Source organism: Geotrypetes seraphini, chromosome 6 (assembly GCF_902459505.1).
Source record: "Geotrypetes seraphini chromosome 6, aGeoSer1.1, whole genome shotgun sequence".
Classification (NCBI taxonomy): domain Eukaryota; kingdom Metazoa; phylum Chordata; class Amphibia; order Gymnophiona; family Dermophiidae; genus Geotrypetes; species Geotrypetes seraphini.
In genome coordinates, this window is record NC_047089.1 from 232,886,329 (window position 1) to 232,907,184 (window position 20,856).

The 20,856-nt window shown below is 39.5% G+C and overlaps 1 protein-coding gene across 2 annotated transcripts in view; it reads left to right on the plus strand.

Moving 5' to 3' along the window:
• Window positions 1-20,856, plus strand: part of DOP1B (DOP1 leucine zipper like protein B) — a 245,892-nt gene that overhangs the window by 140,554 nt on the left and 84,482 nt on the right. For both annotated transcript variants that reach the window (XM_033947781.1, XM_033947782.1), the window contains exons 20-22: window positions 7,353-7,464; window positions 10,341-10,526; window positions 16,597-16,719. In XM_033947781.1, the coding sequence (XP_033803672.1) occupies window positions 7,353-7,464; window positions 10,341-10,526; window positions 16,597-16,719 (421 nt within the window). The remainder of the gene's footprint in view (window positions 1-7,352; window positions 7,465-10,340; window positions 10,527-16,596; window positions 16,720-20,856) is intronic.

Consider the following 20,856-nt stretch of genomic DNA (forward strand, 5'->3'; position numbering starts at 1 on the left):
GGTCCAAGCACTGAACCCTGGAGATATACTTAACCCAGTGGCGTAGCAAGGAATGTTGGCGCCCAGGGTGGTAGCACCATGTGTTCCCCTCCCCCAATGATCAGAACGTGGTGGCAGAAGGGAGCTAAAGTCGGTGCGAGCAACAAATGGCTGATGATGCTTGCGCCGGCAACATTTAACCCCTTAATTGGCAGATGGTGAAAACAGCTGCTTTAAGTAACTTGATGTTGAACGAGAGTAGCAGTATATTTGGAGATGCAGATCTCCCATAAGAGCCATAGAAACACATGTTGCTTCTGAGCAACACTGCCAAATAAAGGGTTAAAGAAGTACGTGGTGTGGGCAGAGATGTCAGGGTGCCCCAGCAAAGACAGTCCGCTATGACTTAGCCTATTTTTTTTAGGATTTTTATATGCTAGAAACCCAGTGAATGCAAATTCCTTTCTTGCATATTCATTAAACTAAACTAAAACTTAGCTTTATATACCGGGTCATCAGACTGATTAGACATGCCTCCAGGGCGGGGTTGGGTTAAAACTGATACAGAGGACATTGTAGAAAAGTCTGTGAGCCCTTCTTACTCCTCCTTTGTACTAGTTTTCAATATAAAAGCACATACAGTAAACCCATGCAGATTTGCGGTTTGCAAATCACAGACTCAGTAATTCGCGGTATTTTCCGACCGCCTCTTCCTAGTACTAAAGTCATGGTTGCACCAATCAGGAGCTGCTTTGATATGCCAGATAGCGTGTCAAAGCAGCTCCTGATTGGTGTAACCCTGACTTTAGTACCAGGAAGAGGCGGTTGGAAAATGTGCCCGGCTTTGTAAATACAATTTAAGCACCCACCGGCACCCCAGCTGCCCTCCCCTGCCTTCGATCAGTTGAAAAACTGTATTCGCAGTTTTTCAAAATTCACTGGTGTTCCTGGAGTACCGTATACCACATCATGCTGAATCATTTAAGTCCGTGGTCTCCAACCTTTTTCATATGAATACGAGAGAGCTCTGAGGGCCACCAAAAGATTTCAAGCTTACACATACTACTAATTTTTTTAACCATCTTGACCTGCTTGTTCAGACTGGATATTAAACGTTAAAAATTAAAATTAATATTGATTCTATAAACGTTCAGGGTTATATTTTAAAAACTCACTTTGTTTTGGATTGTCAAAAGTAGCAAATTCCATAAATGAGACACCTGTGATTGTTTAGGGCAAGATTTAAATTAATCCATTTACGGGATTTGAAAAGCATTTCAGCAGCTGTTTGAGGTCTGCAATAGAGAACTTCAGGGGGCCCACGTTGGAGACCACTGACCTAAGTAAAAAGTACTGATGGACACTGAAACCTACTTTTCTGTGGATGCTTTCATTTGATTAAGCCTAAATATATTCCCCAAGTGCATATCGCTCAAACCAACTGCAGTTTCTTCAAATCTGTATTATCTAAATGAATAAAAATGTTGGCCAGTGACAAGTAGACATGTAAAGCTCGCTGCTATGAGCATTTGTAGAGCGGCTGAGGCCCAGAAGATAATACAGATTTGAAAAAACTGGAGTTGGTTTGAGCGATATGCACTTGGGGAATATATTTAGGCTGATAAGTTTAGATTGAGATAGTCTCAAACTATATGGGATTATATATAAATGTGATCATCAAAAAGAAAAACGTGTTCACTTGATTAAAAGCATGTAGTTTTGAAAATCCAAAGCCTTTCACGTTGTCTCCTAGGACTTAACCTCTGCTCAGAACATATTGATGTGTACTTTTTACCCACCTACAGGGTCGGTTATTTTCAGGCACTCAATTCACATAGATAAAATTATTTTTCCCCATAGAAATCACATTGAAAGTTGACCAGTAAATGCTTCAGAGAAGTATGTTAAATGATTCTGAAAATTTAAATGCTTGTTAGAGGAGAAAATAGTTCTATTATAAGAGCCTGGAAAACTGGAAATTTTAAATTTAGAAATGATTCTTTCTCTCTCTATATCTCTCTCTATTTCTCATTCTCTTTCTCTTCCTTTATATTTCTCTCTCTTTCTCTTATCCCTCCTGCTTCTCTGTCTTCTTCTATTCCTTTTCTAAGCAGTTCCAGATACTCTGGATCCTTCTCATTAATCTAGTTTTATCCAAATGATTGTAGATACGAATATTTGATACATGATTTTTATTATGATCTATATGTTTGAACTGCTTTCTGTTTATAATTCCTATAATATTCAATAAAACCATTGAACTAAAAAAAAAAAAAAAAAAAAAAAGAAATGATACAATGTGCTGTTCTACCAGAGGCAAAGTCCGTGAGCCCTTCTTACTCCTCCTGAGTACCAGAGGCAACCCAAAAAAAGGAAACCAAGCTTCCACAAAGATAAAGCACCAAAATCCAAAAGTGAAAGAACAACCAGGGATGGTATCTTCTGGGTAAACTTTATTATTGGGGAAAATATGTATATGTTGTTCGACCCAACAGGTTCTGTGTTTTGGCTCATTGAGCCTACATCAGGGTTCAGTAAGACAATGTCATATAAAGACAGTAGCCTCTGAGATCGAATAAAATAATATGCCCAATTCTTAAGTAAAAATACCTCTACTGCTGCTTGGTCTGCTCTGTCAAACAGCAGTGGAAGTATTTTTACTTAAGAATTGGGCATAGGAAAACCCACCCTCCATTCATGCACTCCCCAATCAAAGAAGTCAAACGGAAAAAACTATATGATAGCCTCCTAGCCACACAAGCAGCAAAACTCGACAACCAAATCTCCAGTCTACTAATTATGACCCCAGACTATAAAACATTCAGAAAAGAAATAAAGACTCTACTTTTCAAGAAATTCCTGCAAACGACTTAATAACACTAGCTCCTTCCCACCTCCCTATACCACTTCCAATACCTTCCCGACTCCCCAAAACAACCTCATCTACTCTTTATCTCTTCTGAGAAATTACCAGATACCTTCTTCATGTAATTCGCTTTTTGTAATTCTTTTGTAATCCGCCTTGAACCGCAAGGCAATGGCAGAATAGAAATCTCTAATGTAATGTAATATTATTTCATTCAATCTCAGAGGCTATTGTCTTTGTGACATTGTCTTATTGACCCCTGTTGTAGGCTTATTGAGCAGAAACATGGACTGTGTCTGGTCGAATAACATATAAAGTTTGCCCAGAAGATACCATCCTGGTTGGTTTTCCTTTTCTTCTTTTATCGGACAAATTCAAAATGAATGGCTTATGTCTCTCAGCCAACAGGTGGAGACAGACTTAGAACATAAGAAATGCCTGCACCGTATCAGACCTTAGGTCCATCTAGTCCGGCGATCCGCACACACGGAGGCCCAGCCAGGCCTACCCTAGCGAATACCTTAGTTACTCGTATCCCTCAATGTGTCTTTCAAGAAGATGTGCATCCAACTTGCTCTTAAATCCTTGAATGGTGGTTTCCTCCACAACCTCTTCCGGGAGAGCGTTCCAGGCGTTCACCACTCGCTGTGTGAAGCAGAACTTTCTGACATTTGTCCTGGCCCTGTCCCCCCACAGCTTCAGACCATGACCTCTTGTCCGAGTCACCTTTGACATTGTGAATAAAGTTGTTCCCTGCTCTATTTTGTCGAATCCTTTCAGTATTTTAAAAGTCTATCAGATCCCCTCACAGTCTCCTCTTCTCGAGGGTGAATAATCCTAGTTTTCTGAGGCGATCCTTGTAGCTCAAGTTCTCCATACCTTTTACAAGCTTTGTCGCTCACCTCTGCACCCTCTCCAGTAGACCTGCTCTATAAAAGGCGCTGTGCAACCACATGCTCTTCAGTATCATCTCTTTGCAGCTCATGATAATGGGCATTCTGTGCAGCAGGAGGCTGGTCTGGTGAGGTAGATCCTGGGCCTACTTGGAGAATTGGTTGAGCCGTTGTGGCCAGATCTTTTCAGAGATGGCTGCATTCTTGGGGGATACCTGGAGGAGTCCCAGCAGACCTCATGGGGGGGGGGTTGTACTTAGCTGACTTTCAGCCTCATTTTCAAGTCCAAAAGACAGCATAAACCAGCATTTGGACGTCTTATTAGTCTTATTAGTTTAGTTTAGTTTAGTCTTATTAGTAATACGTCCAAGTGCTGAACCACATTTTTTAAATACATTTCTTTTTTTTTTACATTTCTTTATTCATTTTATAACTTATATCAAGTGTACTGTAAATAACAAACAATTATAATACAATATCACTTGAAAATCTACAATATCATACAACAAGAAGATTTAACCCCCACCCCCCTCCAAATTCATATACAACTAAAATATACCACATGAAAATAATATCTTATGTCTTAGTGGAAAACCAAGAACCCCCCCCCCCCAACACTCCAAATCCACATGTGTATTAAAAGTATTAAAGTGTATTAAAGTAGTTTTAAAGTTGAGGACCCTGAAGCAGACTGGATCCATGGCTAAGGAGAAGTGACGAGAGAGCTTGCTAAGCTGATCTCTTTGCCCTCCTTTCATAAGACTAGGTCATGATGGAAGCAACATGAATTCAAGTTCCAGAAGCAGTGAAGCTGTAAGCTGACTCCAGGAACAACATGTACAGGTGAAGGCTCATATCTGTAGCGACTCAGTAGAGATCCATATACTTGCAGTGGCTAAAGTGATGGGGTCAATGGAGGTGCCATTGAAGTGTACCGAGTACTACAACCCTTGCAGTGGTCACTGGTACATCGCTTTCTAGTGTGGCTCCTGCTATGGGGAAATGTCAAGATGTGCAACATGTGGCTTCAGTGATAGGGCCACGATTAGAGTCGACAAGCAAGCTTCCAGTAATGGAGGTAGTCGCTTCTTTAGTCTTTTCTCTGGAGCATGTGCCTGATGAGGAAAGTGCAGGAGAGGCAGCCATTTTCTTATTCCACTGCCTAGATACACTGATTTCCAATCAATTTTTTGACCCCGTTGTAGATTTGAAAGTGCGAATCTAGCCCTATGCAACCACATTTCTGGATGGAGGTGTGGCAGATTTCAACAGTGATTTCAACAGTGTACACAGGAAAGTTCCTCATAGCATTGGATTTCAAAGAAGCCAACTTACATATACTATTTTGGAAACCACACAATAATAATAATAATAATAATAATTTATTTCTTATATATCACCAAAGCCATAGAAATTTGAGACGGTTTACAATAAAGAAGGGCTGGACAATCAGCGAATGGGTACAATCGGAGAAAAGGTACAAATACAATCGGTGAATGGGAACAATCTGCAAAATAGATACAATTAATAGATGTAAGTAGGGGAACTGGTACAATATAAGGGGTTAGGAGTAGGTGAGCGGGAGGGAGGAGAAAGGAGATCTAGGAGGCAAGGGTAGGGTAGAGATGCCTAAGTGAAAGCAAGTGTAAATGTATATTTTTTTACAGGATTTGTGCTAGTATTTTATAGATATAACCATAAAAATATCAATTCTATAACTAATAACCAGATACGTTAGTGTTTGTTTACATAGTCAGAAGGGGACTCCTAGACCTTTCTCAAATAACTCCTGAAAAAGAGTAAGCACCGTCAATCTTCATTAGATGTTCAAATCCAAAGCTTCAGAGTCAACACATTCCCAATAATCTTCATAATCTTGAACTTTCCAATAATATAGCTTTTAACTTTTTTAAAAATTAATATTATATATTTCAAGCATTTCAGTATTCTATTTCTTCAGAAACCAAAATGGATTCAAATATTCTAGGAGATGTTTCAGCCAATGCTGCATCATATTCTTTTACTAACCTTTAAAACTAGACAAAATAGTCAGCCAGAATTTATCAATAACCTTCTTATTCACTATGGTTCTTCTAAGACTCTTAAGATCTTCTTCTAAAAATTTTTTATCTGTTCCGTCTCTGAAGTTTATCAATACAATGAGGTCTACTATTTTCTCTGTCAGCGCTCCATCTCTTTGGAATAATATCCATTAACATCTTTTTGTCATGATTAAATGCCATTTTTCTATTAATTATACACCACTTAGTGTTGAAAGAGGGGGAGGGTTTATGATCTTATAATGAATAATGGGCTTAGAGGGAGGGTTGCATTTATATTTATAAGATACAATGATAAGATGTTCGAGTGATCTAATTAATAGTATTTGTTATGATTTCTGTACACTTGATGAAAGTTTGAAAACGAATAAAGAATTTAAAAAAAAAGGAATAATATTCCGGTCCACTTATGGGAAGAATCAACTCACCATTTTAAGACGAATTTAAAAACATTTCTTTTTCTTGATGCTTTTGAGACCTAAATGCCCTTTTTAGGGCTACATAGTTTTATTCTACGTTTAGACACTCTCCCTTTTGTTTTTTCCCTATATGTTCTCTTTTTTTACTTGATAAATTGTAGTTCTACCCTTCTTCCCTTTTTTGTTCCTGTTTGTTTTTGTATTGTTTTAAAATGTTTTTAATAATGATTATTGTTTTAAAGGATGTATTGTTATTCCATATATGTTTTTAAGATAATGTTCACCGCCCAGAAGGCCGATTGGGCGATATAGAAAATTTTTAAATAAACTTGAAACTTGATATGCCTTTACAAAATAGACATGCACAAAAGGGAGAAAGAAAATCCAACGTAGTCTGCAGTAAACAACAGCAAGCAGAAAACAACGAACAGACTGCAGATAATGTACAAGATGCAGGCGCTGTTTATTAATAAATGCAGTAACATATACAACCTTATAGCCAACCAAGGGACCCGATACGGTCTGTGTTTCGGATAACACGCCTTCCTCAGGGGTCCTAATGAATTTAAGCATAAATACTTAAGATGATGTGTAAACATAAAAAGGTGAAGCAAGCAAATGGTGATATGACAAAGGTGATAGGGTCATACAAAAACATATTAACGAGAAATAAAGTGAAAATGTGCAAATAATATCGGGTGTCTCTAAGTGTGATTGAAGTATATAAATAGACAGCCCCCAAAAGTCCAACGAAATGAGAACCCACAGGTACCAAACAGCAAAGAAGATGTGGGAACCTACAATGAGCACTCCACAAGAGCCAGTAAGATGAAGGAAAAGTCTTGTTTATTTCAGTCTGGGACGTACAGTAATATGGGCCCATGTTACTGTACGTCCCAGACTGAAATAAACAAGACTTTCCTTCATCTTACTGGCTCTTGTGGAGTGCTCATTGTCCGTTCCCACTGATTTCTTTATGCACATACAAGTAGGCACTTTTTTTGCCCTCTTAATTCAGGCAATGTGTTGTAGAATTAGCCTCCACATGTGTACAAAGAATGTCTAGTATTACAAGCACTGACCATTTAATACATCGTACAAGAGTGGTTTCTAATGGTTTGCTCTGTTCCTGTAGCATGACATCGAAAAGGGAGAACATCCCACCAGATTATCCTCTCACTCTCCTGGAAGGACTTACAACCATCAGCCATTTTTGTCTTCTAGACCATGTGGCACACACCAAGAAGGTACTGGTGCATTTTGATTTACTGGCGTATATAGTCAGGCAGGGTGTATATCTATCACATTTATATACTGGTATAGTTTTGATACTACACTCATCACTTTTTTTCATATCATCATAATTGTATTTGGGCTTTTTTTAAACTATTAGCCATCAGATATTTGAGAAAATAAAACTGTTGTAACTATAGACAGTGGAACTTTGTTATGAACATTCCACATGAAACTGGCTTCAGAAAGGGAGAAAGGCCACAGATTTAGTGATGTTTAAAAAAAAAAAAAGAAGAGGCAGCTGCTGATAGTAATAGGGAAGTAGATCAGAGGGAAGAGATCCCAGCCAAAAACAAGGTAGTACACCATTATGGTACAATCAGCTTTTTTTATAAAACTTCTAGTATAAACACCTGGCATGGCTACGTTTCTGTAAACACTTGCATCAGGCGAATGATAAATCACTGCATAGGCAGGTTAAATGGAATTAAAACTTCTGAATCGAAATTGGTGCAACCTCACCTTGAGTATTGCATTCAGTTCTGGTCTCCTTATCTCAAAAAAGATATAGCGGCATTAGAAAAAGTTCAAAGAAGAGCGACCAAGATGATAAAGGGGATGGAACTCCTCTCGTCTGAGGAAAGACTAGAGAGGTTAGGGCTCTTCAGCTTGGAAAAGAGACAGTTGAGGGGAGATAGGATTGAAGTCTACAAAATCTTGAGTGGTGTAGAACGGGTATAAGTGGATTGATTTTTCACTGCATCAAGATTTACAAAGACTAGGGGGCACTCGGTAAAGTTACAGGGAAATACTTTTAAAACCAATAGGAGGAAATATTTTTTCACTTGGAATACATTGCTAGAGGATGTGGTAAGAGCAGTTAATGTAGCTGGTTTAAAAAAAGTTTTGGACAAGTTCCTGGAAGAAAAGTCCATACTCTGCTGTTGAGACAGACATGCTGCTACTATTTGGTTTATTACCAGGTACTTGTGGCTTGGATTGCCTCTGCAAAGACAGGATACTGGACCATTGGTCTGACCCAGTAAGGCTATTCTTATGTTCTTATCTATATCACTAAATCCATAAAGCTGATTTTACCATACTAGTGTACTACTATGATTCTTCTTGAGATCCATTCCCTCTGATCCACTTCAAATATGCATCAAAACACAGACCCTATTTCTCCCTATCTGTCCTGGCGTCTCACAATCTAACTACGGTACCTGGAGCAACGGAGTGTTAAATGATTTGCCCAGGGTCACAGGGAGCGGTGGAGGATTGAACCCACAACCTCAGGGTGCTGAAGTGGGGTTCTAACCACTTAGGCCACTCCTCCATTATCGTTGAAAGACATCCTAATTTTTGGGGCTGCCCTAGTCCCGCCCAAAACATACCTACTGCCGCATTACTATTTGGATGAACTTGGTGCAAAACATCCAAATTTTGCCTTTATGAAAATTGCGATTTAGATGTTTTCAGCAGAAACACGTCCTTCTGGCCCTTTTTGAGACATTTTTCTGCTTTGAAAATGAGCACCTATGTCACTTTTACATAAAAACTTATTCATGGTCATGTTGACAAGGGGGTTTATATTACTTCTTGTTTTCACATCAAGGCTGGCTTCTACGTCTCTTATCTGTGTTGATGTGAAGTGTAAAAGGAGGTGTGAAATACACTATTTTTCTCAAATCCCTTTGCTTCTGGTTTTAAGAAAGGTTTGGACAAGTTCCTGGAGGAAAAATCCATACTCTGTTATTGAGAAAGACAGACATGGGTGAAGCCACTGCTTGCCTGGATCGGTAGCATGGAATGTTGTTACTCCTTGAGGTTCTAGAATCTTGCTATTCTTTAGGATTCTGGATGGAATGTTGCTACTCCTTGGGGTTCTAGAATCTTGTCACTTGTTGGGGATTCTATATGGAATGTTGCTACTATTTGGGGTTCCGGAATCTTGCTTACTCTGAGAAAATGGAATGTTGCTACTCCTTGGGTTTTGGCCAGGTGTTAGGGACATGGATTGGCCACCGTGAGAACGAGCTACTGGGCTTGATGGGCCATTGGTCGGATCCAGTAAGGCTGTTCTTATGCAGCAGTCAGTATGATTTTCGGGCTGAAGAAGTCCGATCACATAACCCCTTCTTTCCGACTCCTACACTGGCTGCCGATGGAGGCGCGCACAAAGTTCAAGCTAGGATGTCTCTGCTTCAAAGTATTAAATGGTCTAGCCCCAAAATACATTATGGACCTCTTCTCATTCCCAACCAACAGACATGAAAGAAAAACACACATGAAATTTGTCTCCCCACCGGCTAGAGGGTGCAAATATAAGAGACACCATCAACAACTGCTATCATATCAAGCAGCCATATGGGGTAAAGACCTAGAAAAACTCATTGCACACACAAACAATTATGAAGAATTCAGGAAACACCTAAAAACTTACCTATTCTTGAAACACCTAGGCAGCGAACCAGAACATCAACCCCCCTCGTAACATCATCACATAACTAAACTTGCAAACTGTTAACCCCAACCCCTAATCACTAACTACGAACACTCTATTCAAGTCACGGAATATTTCTACTTCTGAGCAAACAGCTTGGCACTTCCGGGCCTTGCAACACACAAACTGTTGTTAACATTATTAATATTATCAGATGTAGACTGCTTTACTCTTTAATTCATTGTACGAGAAGTATACTGCTAAACTCCTTAATTCATTGTACGTATAGCTTCTCTTTATTGTATTTACATTTTCTTTTATTGTATTCACAATCTCTTGTACTGTAAACCGCCTAGAAGTCGCAAGATAGCTGGCGGTATATAAAAATAAAGTTATTATTATTATTATTATTATTATTATTATGTTCTTATGTTATGCCTTTCCTAGACTCTTTCATCAGACCCTGCCAACATGAGGAATGCAAAAAGTGCCATTTTAGAAGAGCTGCCTCGAATTGTTAATACCTTGTCGCTTCTGTGGAGAGTGATCAGAAAAGAAGACTTGCAGAAGAGATCTTCAGATCTGCTCAGAACCATGAAAGGGTCATCTTCAGTTTATTTTAAAGCATCAAAAGTAAGTGTCCTGAATTGGCCACTGTGGGTTAGATAAGCCATTGATCTGACTCACTGTGGTTATTCTTAGGTTCTTAAGAGCTTTATGGGCCATTTAATTCCTGTTTGTCTTTGATGGTTTCTGCTGTGTGTTATAGAGTCCATTGAAGGGCAGTTGATTATTGTTGTTTTTAGATTTTATATACTTCCTATCAGTGGAGGTTGTCTACGTGGTTTACATGCAGGTACTCAAGTATTTTTCCCTATGTGTCCCAATGGGCTCGCAATCATGCACAAAAATTTGAAAATTCTGTGCACAATATGTGAAAATGTTTGCAAGGCTTTGTAAAAGGGGTTATTTGTGCAGAATTTTTCCATTGTAAGGACTGCTTCTCCCCCCCAGGCACAAAACACTACCACCACAGCAGTTTCCCTTCTCAGGTTCTACCTTCTCCATGTTAGAGAATGACATGGGGACTCATTTTCCCGTCCCATCCCAGTGAGTTCTTTTCCTGTCCCTGCCCCATTCCTGCAAGCTCTGTCCTCATCTGCACAAGCCTCAAACGCTTTAAAATCATAAGTAGCAACATTCTAGAGCTCAGATTGTGATGTCATAATGCCTCATTCCACCAATGCCTAAGCTCTGTCCTCATCTGCACAAGCCTCAAACACTTTAAAATCATAAGTGTTTGAGGCTTGTGCGGTTAAAGCAGATCTTACAGGAATGGGCATGGATAAGAACAGCGACAAAACCCACGGGGACAGGATGGGGAAATTGAGCTCCTGCAGGGATGAATACCTCCAATTTTTCTCCCACTCCTTCACTCCCTTTTTTGTTCACCTTTTCTTTACCCTCTAGCAGCACTCTCCTTTCTAGAGTTCTCTATGCCCTCTCCTAACTTCCAGCAAAACCCCCTGTTCTGTGCACCCCCAAAATATCTTCCCCCCTGTCCCTAGGCATATTCCCATCTTATTTTTCTCTTCCCTAATTCCCATGACACATGCACTCCATCCAACGTTTGCCAGACCCCCCCCCTTCCATTACACACATATCTCCCATCTACCTTTTTCAACCCTCCACCCCATGATACAAACATTATTCACCTTTCTCCAGCTCTCAACACACATGCTTTTTTCCAGCCCTTCTATGACACTGACTACCCCATCCAAGTGCTCCAGCCCTCCCCCAGCAATGGTACTGACCAGGGGCTGCTCAACCTAGTCAGTGGGACAGGAGGGCAATTTCCAGGGTGTCTTACATGGTTTCCACATGTTTTAATTCTGTGCTGTCTGCGGAGGTGGGGAATTCTTCATAAGTTCTGCATTGTGTAGTAGCTCACAATTCCCCCAGGAGTACATACAGCAAGATGTGTAAGCAGGGAAGGGTATATAAGTGGATATGTTACAGGTCAACAGGAAATGCAATCGATTTAGAAGTGAAGATTCAGGAAGTTGTTGAACTTGATGTTCCATCCAGCATGGGGGTTCTCTGAAGAAGCCTGTCGGCGAAACGCGTTAGGACCCACCTGTACCTGCTGTAGCAAGTTGACTTCCTAAACTCTCACAGTTAAGTTTTGCCTATTTTGAGGATCATAGTTTTCACTTAAGCATTGGACATTTTAAATGGACATTTAATAGAAAAAAGAAGAAAAATAATATAAAAAGACACTCACCAAAATTTAAATACCTTTCTACCGTTTGAGGATGGTGCAATGATAGACTCTTTGAAAGTCCTTACAAGGGTTGTTGACCTGATTTGGTCCCTTTCTTACCATATATTGGTTCTGAGCACCTTCGAGGTTTAAAGGCATTTTCATTTTGTTTTTTGTTTCCTTTTTATTAGTTCACAGTCCTTTGGGAACTTTTTCTGTTTGAATTTCACCCAGTTGTTATATTGGACATCTATAAAGACAACATGCTTATGTACCTTTTTATAAAATAGTCCACCTGAAAGCTGCCATACAAAGCAGTGCCTGCTCCAAGATTGGAATAAGTTTGTGCATGTATGTGCCAGTTCGAGTGTTGTTAATCCTGAACTCTTCCATTCATTGTCCACTCATAGGAGCTCCTCTGCACTTAGAATTGCGTGTTAATATACGGTGCTGTGTGCATCAGGTTCTCTAGAAATGGGCTGCCCGAGTCCGGTCCTCGAGATCTACTGGCTGGCCAGGTTTTCAGGATATCCACAATGAATATGCATGAGAGAGATTTGCCTGCACTGCCTTCTTGGTATGCAGATCTCTCTCTCATAGAAACATAGTAACATAACATAGTAGATGACGGCAGATAAAGACCCGAATGGTCCATCCAGTCTGCCCAACCTGATTCAATTTAAATTTTTTATTTTTTATTTTTTTATTTTTTCTTCTTAGCTATTTCTGGGCGAGAATCCAAAGCTTTACCCGGTACTGTGCTTGGGTTCCAACTGCCGAAATCTCTGTTAAGACTTACTCCAGCCCATATACACCCTCCCAGCCATTGAAGCCCTCCCCTGCCCATCCTCCACCAAACGGCCATATACAGACACAGACCGTGCAAGTCTGCCCAACTGGCCTAGTTCAATATTTAATATTATTTTCTGATTCTAAATCTTCTGTGTTCATCCCACGCTTCTTTGAACTCAGTCACAGTTTTACTCTCCACCACCTCTCTCGGGAGCGCATTCCAGGCATCCACTACCCCTCTCTGTAAAGTAGAACCTCCTAACATTGCCCCTGAATCTACCACCCCTCAACCTCAAATTATGTCCTCTGGTTTTACCATTTTCCTTTCTCTGGAAAAGATTTTGTTCTACGTTAATACCCTTCAAGTATTTGAACGTCTGAATCATATCTCCCCTGTCTCTCCTTTCCTCTAGGGTATACATATTTAGGGCTTCCAGTCTCTCCTCATACGTCTTCTGGTGCAAGCCTCCTATTATTTTCATTTTCTTCTATCACATAGAAGATGACGGCAGATAAGGGCCATAGCCCATCAGGTCTGCCCACTCTACTGACCCACCCCCAAGTCTACTATCCTCGGGATCCCACTCCTGGTGACAGGTTCCCTTGGATATCCTGAAAACCTGGCCTGCCAGTAGATCTCGAGGACCGGACTTGGGCAGCCCTGGATTAGTAGTAGCAGTAGAATTACCTCCTAGCAGCCTGGAAAAATCTGGAACCCATACTTAAAATTAGAAGGCCAGCCTTCTTTTTTTCTTCTTCTCCTGCTTGGCAACTTTGGGAGTGGCCCAAACTAACTCTTAAATATCTTTCTACACTTCTCCCTCCGTATTCACGGTTTCAGCAATTGCGGTATCGATTATTCTCGTTTTTTAGCTTGTTGGCTCCTCCCCCCCAAATGACATCAGCTTGCATAGAGAAATCACTGATACCATGCATTTACAGAGAAAATCGCTGATTCCCAGCACTTTCTTCATCGTGTTTTGCCTCTCCTTCAGGAACAGGCCAGGTCTCCCACCATGTTATTCGCAGTTTCACCATATTCACGATGGTTTTTAATAGAAAACAGCGAGTTACATATGAAAAAGTTATTTGCGGTTTTTCTTTTTTTTAAATATTTTATTTATAAATTTTTCATTCTTACAATAATTTAATTGTACATAAAGCTTCAATTAATACATGAAAAATTGTGATTACAAATAATTCATCTTATCACATAAAATATAACCCTCCCCTTTTTTCATTTCTTAAATCCAAATAATATACATTCCCCTCCCCTCCCCATTCTAATATAATCATTACTAATGTGCTATGAAATCTGATCATTGGAATAACGAGTCAATGGTTCCCAAATTTTCTTAAAATTATGAATATTTCCCTGTTGTAATGCTATTGTTTTTTCCATTTTGTATATATGACATACTGAATTCCACCAAAATGTATAGTTTAATTTGGTATAATCCTTCCAATTTTGAGTTATTTGTTGCATGGCGACCCCTGTCAATATTAATAATAGTTTGTTATTGTTTGCTGTAATCGCGGTTTTTCTGTATTCACGGGTCTGTTAATCCCCTGTCACAGCGAATACAGAGGGAGAAGTGTATTTGCTATGTCCAATAAAGTAGATGTGAATATCCCCACCCAAAAAAGTAATCACTTGTTTTCTATGTTAGTGAGAGAATTAGTAGGTTTACTTTGCTAGACATGAGAAGATAAGTGCCTGCCTCGCTCATATTTAGTTATATCTGGCAGAGTGGGCTGCCTTAAGCAATGGACTGCTCAATGCCCAATCGAAGGCCTGTTATGAAGCACCGAGCTTTGATGAAAAACCATAGGTTTATATCATAAATTGCTGTTCCTTGAGATCTGATTTACTAAGATTTACCAATCTCTGTCTGGGGTGGACAAATGTTTAATAATAATAATAATTTTATTCTTGTATACCGCCATACCGAAAAAGTTCTAGGCGGTTCACAACAAGGTGAGCTAATACATGGGATCCAGATAAAATGCAAATTAGAATAATGGACTTAAAAACAGATAAAGACAGAAAGCATTTACAATATAATGCAGAAAATACCTGCATGGCAGGGAAAGAAGTAATACATAGAACAGATAAAATACATCATGTTGAATATAAGGAACTTGATTGAAAAAATGAAGCAGAATGCATTTTTTTTTTTCCATTATTTTTTATTTTCAAATTTTACATAAAGTGTACAAAATATTAAAATACAATTGATAAATACATAGTATCACTTTTATATCTAATACATTATATATCTAAATTTAAATTTTCTCCCTCACCCTCCCCCCACCCTTTTATTACTTTAATATATAATATTTTTAATTTTCAAATTTTATAGAAAGTGTACAACATGTTAGAATACAATTGATGAATATTCAATAACATTTTATATCTAATACAATATATTCTAAATATATTTTATCCCTTCTCTCTCCCCCACCCTTCTATTACTTTTCATTCATACATTGCATATTATATAATATATTATAACATATTATGTAGAAATTATTTTCTTTACCCCCCCTCTATGTGTGTCATAAAAAAGATCCCTAAAAGAAGAAAAGAAGAAGAAAAATCCTACTATTTATTCATTACAGTATTTTGCCAATGGCCCCCATATTTTTATAAATTTAGTATATGTCCCCCTTTGTATTGCTATTGTTCTTTCCATTTTGAATATATGACATATTGTATTCCACCAAAATGAAGCAGAATGCATTAAGATACCAGCCTTTAACAATTTTCTAAAATCAAGATAGGAAGAGACCTCTAACATAATTTTTCCAAGCCATACATTCAATTTAGCGGCTTGAAATGAGAGGGTTCTCTCAAGAAACTTCTTATAACGACAGGATTTTATGGAGGGATATGAAAACAAGTGCACTCTATGTGTGGTCTTTTTGGTGTGACTCAAAGAAAAAAATGAGATACAAGATAACCTGGTAACAAACCCGAAACTGATTTATAACAAATACAAGAAAATTGAATTCACAATAAAGATGATTTTATGTATTATTGAATTGGGAGGGAGGGAGGGATGAGGGGTTATTATATTCAATAAGAATGATATAAATTTAGATTTCTTACATAATATTTTAACATTATAAAATACTAATTTTCTAATGAAATGTTAAATTTGATGCTAATATGTGAGTTAATCAAGTGTGTATCTTTAAGTTTTATATGAGTTTATTTGATACACTTGTTGTAACATACAAAAATGAATAAAGAATTATAAACTAAAAAAAAAGAAAATTTGAACAGAATTCTCGACTCTATCGGCAACCAATGGAGTTTCAAATAAAAAGGATGATATGCTCCCATTTTATTAAACCAGAAATGAGGCGAACGACAGTATTCTGAATCACTCTCAATTTTCTTGTAAGCACCTAGATATATAATGTTACAATAATCGAGAATACTTAAGATAGAAGACTGTACCAGTAAACGAAAGGAAGTTTTGTTGAAATACTTCTTAATGGTATGAAGCTTCCAACGCACAGAGATACGTTTCTTAAACAATAAATCTGTAGTGAATTGAGCCTTACTGTTCTGGTAGAATTAGAAGAGGCTATAGATTTTAAAATACATTTTTCTTCTTTTTGTATCCCTGGTGTTTGTAGACGTTAAGGCAGAAGATCCTGGACTATCTAAACCCACTGACTGCACCACTAGGAGTACAGCTGATTGCAGCAGTAGCTGCCGTTTGGAACAAGAAAAAAGCCCGAAACCAAAACAAAGCAAAGGTAAATTGAGATTTCATTGTTTGAGTTTGTTTGACGAGTAGTAGATCTCTTGGGGGGTGGGGGAGCTCCTGTATAGTGTCTCTCAGGGCTCATAAGAGTCCAGGGTCCTAAATTCCTTGTTTTGGTCCTGTTGGGGCTTCTCTCATTAGTGGGGCTTGGGCTGCTTGATCTTTATTTGTATTCCATTCCGAATGATGATCTTTCTTCGTTGTAGTGGAATATTTATACTGTCAACGCATCTTTTGGTTTTTTTTGTTTGTTTGTTTCTCTTATTGGCTGCTTTTCATCAATCTGCATAACATTGATTTATACTATTACGGGGAGGGGGACAGAGAATTGTTTTGGTATATTTTGCAGGTTTCCTTTGACTACTCGTGGAACAAAATCATTCTAGAGTTTCTTGGTATGAATTTCATTGGTCTTGCATTGTCTTTGTCCTAGTTCATGATTGATTATTACTCTCCAGTCCTTTGGGTTGTAATAAGGGAAGATACTGTATAATTCTTGAACGGTTTCTGTGCCTATTGTTGATTTCACTGTTACTTCATCTGTTCAAAAAAAATTGTTTTCAATTAATACTCACTCTACTTGTGATCGATAAGGAATGTAATGTAATGGGCTACAGGGGCCATTGTCCCATCAATATTTTGCCCAAAACAGTATCGCTAACTTGAGAGCTTTGGGGTAGGGTTTGAGACCAGTTTGTTTGGCTTCTCCAGATCAAAAGTTCTGCTGTCCCTGTTCTGAGTTATTTGGTAAATTTTTTAAACAGTTCTCATGTAATTTATTATTTCTTTGAAGCAGCCATATTTACAATGATGTTTGCTCATCACAACAATGGAGGAGAAAAGAGTGGAGATCAATATTTTGAATAAGGAGCTATAGCCTTCAGGCAGCTAGGCTTATGCAGCTGACAACTGAGAGATACCTGGGATCAGTGGTTCCCAGTCTGTGGTCTAAGACAGTGTTCTTCAACCTTTTTACACCTATGGACCGGCAGAAATAAAATAATTATTTGTGGACTGGCATCGGTCTGCAGACCGGCGGTTGAAGAACACTGGGCTAAGTCGTGGGTCAAACCCTGCCCATCTCTACCCGATCTCCATCCCAGACCCTGCCCCCATAGTCCTAATTGTAACACTATTTTTTCCATTCATTTTTCATATATACACACACACAATATAATCTTATTAAGAACGCATCGATCGCAACGTGGACCGGCAGTTAAAGAACACAGTTTTACAGGAGGGGGGGAGTGGGGGGATGGGGGGGAGGGATAGGGGGGATCATTTAAGGAAAAAATGTTCTCTTGTCCTAGGCTCGTGGACTGTCAATGGATTAAATAACCCTGGGAAGCGTAGTATAGTTTTTCGTGAACTGCATTGGCTGAAGTGGGATATCTGTTTACTGCAAGAAACTCACTTAAGACCGAGGGACGAGCGGTTATTGCATACTCATCATTATGATCAATTGTGGACTCATCGGGCTCGAGGCACACAGCGGGTGGGGGGTTTGGCTATCTTGGTCCGTAAGGGGATAGGGTTGGAGGTGGATGAGGTTTTCAAAGATAGGGAGGGACGATGTTTAGCTATAAGGGGTAGGATCCAGGACAAGGTGATTACTATTATTAATATAAATGGGCCTAACACAGATCAATCTCATTTCTATTCTGGTCTCACGGATGGCCTGACTGCATTTGTAAAGGGAGCTATCTTTTGTGGAGGGGATTTTAATGTGTGCCCAGATCTGTCTTTGGATCACTCCAGGGGGGGACGAGTGGCTCTTCGACATCACAGTAAGGCCTTGGTTAGGTTTATGCACCAATTGGGATTAGTGGATTGTTGGAGATTGCTCCATGGTACACAGAGGACTTATTCTCATTTCTCTAATGCTACTCAGACTTACACGAGAATAGATGGTTTTTGGGCACATAGAAATCTTTGGGGTGGGATTCAAGAGGCGGAGCTTGGTAACATTCAGATCTCCGATCATGCTCCTGTCTGGGTGGTATGCAAGGAACTTAGAATACAATCGGGTAACAGATTTTGGCGTTTAAATGAATCACTTTTAGGGGATCCTATCATATTGCAAGAAGTGAGGGAGTCTATTGTAGAATATCTATATATGAATGATAATGGGGAAGTAGGTGATGGGATACTTTGGGATGCTCTGAAAGCTGTTATTCGGGGTATTTTTGTTAAATGGGGGGCCCGTAAAAAACGAGACAAAGCTAGGCGCTCTTTGGGATTGCGTGAACAATTAGTGGAATTAGAAAAACAACACCAATCTGATCCTCGGCCCAGGGTGTATGAGGCCCTGAGTAAAACACGGTTGGAATTACACCAACTACAGCTTGAGGACTTAGCTTTCAGAAAGATACAATTGAAACAGGCTATGTTTGAGAATGGAAATCGGTCTAGTGCTATGCTAGCCCGCTATTTACGGGCTCGAAGGATGTCTGCTACTATTCAGAGCATTCGTGGACCGGATGGAGTTAGGTATAGGACTGATAAGGATATTCATAACCATTTTGCTGCATTTTTTGCAGCGTTGTATCGTGGGGACAACACGAATGAGGATTCTAAGATCACAGATTTTTTAAACATGGTCCCTTTGCCAAAGCTCTCGGATTTGGAACAAGAGGGGTTAGATCTTCCCATAACGGAAGGTGAGGTATTTGGGGTCATACGGGGTTTAAAAGGGGGGAAATCTCCGGGGTTGGATGGGTTACCGAATGTGTTCTATAAGACCTTTAGGGAGCAGATTGTTTCCTTGTTGGTGAGGGTTGGTAATGGAGTGCGAGATGGGGGTTCTCTTCCATCTACTATGGGTGAAGCAGGGATCACGGTATTGTTGAAGCCGGGACGGGATCCGGAGCAGTGTGGAGCATATCGTCCCATCTCATTATTAAATGTTGATGCTAAAATTTTGGCAAAGGTGTTGGCATTGAGATTGGGGCGAGTGTTACCGGGACTTGTCCATGTTGATCAAGCTGGATTTATCCAGAGGCGTCAAGTAGGAGATAATATCCGTAGAACTATACATTTGATTTGGGAGGCACAGCAACAGCATAGTAAAATGGTTTTATTATCCATCGACGCTGAAAAGGCCTTTGATCAGGTCAGTTGGGAATTTTTATGGGCAGTAATGGAACGGATGGGAATAGGGGGAATGTTTGAGAGGTGGATAAGGAATTTTTATTTGACACCCAGGGCTTGTATTAAAATTAATGGGTTTTATACAGACTTTTTCACTATTACAAGAGGGACCCGACAGGGTTGTCCACTCTCCCCTTTACTTTTTGCTTTGTATTTAGAACCCTTGGCTTGTTATATTCGGGACTTGGGGGCAGTTCGGGGAATACATATGGGAGGACGGGAACATAAATTAGCACTATTTGCAGATGATATTCTTTTTTATGTGACAGACCTAGAGGCGACTTTTCCTGAGTTGCTGGAGGTATTTGGGAAATTTAGAGGTCTGTCTGGCTTTACGATCAACATGGACAAGTCCGAATTCTTGAATATTTCTTTGGAGGAGGGGGAGGCGCAGAGGTTGGCAGACACCTTTCCGGTGAGGCGAGTAAGGGGACATCTTAGGTATCTTGGTATTTTGATTCCATCTGATTTATCGCGTCTTTATGATCTTAATTACTCTAGGATAGTGCGCTTAGTACGGACAGATTTGCAAACTTGGAAGGGTTTGTGGTTGTCCTGGTGGGGGCGTATAGCTGTCATCAAAATGAATGTCTTACCTCGTTTGTTATTTTTATTCCAAACGCTTCCCATAGCGGTGCCTAGGGGACTTTTGAAGATATTGCATAAGGAATTTCGTTTTTTTATTTGGCAGGGGAAACACCCCAGGTTGAGTCAACGAGTACTTTGGTCTGCTAGGGAAGATGGAGGACGGGCAGTGCCCAATCTGCACTGGTATTATGAGGCTGCACAACTTCGTTTTATTTTGGATTGGAAGATTGCGGTGTTTAAACCTGGGGTTCAAATAGAACAAAGCTATGTTCCTCATTGTACTCTGAATAATTGGTTATGGACCTCTTTTTCGATGTCGGAGCGATTGCAGGGGCAAAGGAACCCGTTTTTTTGTCATTTGGTACGGATGTGGGGTTCTCTGTGTCATAGG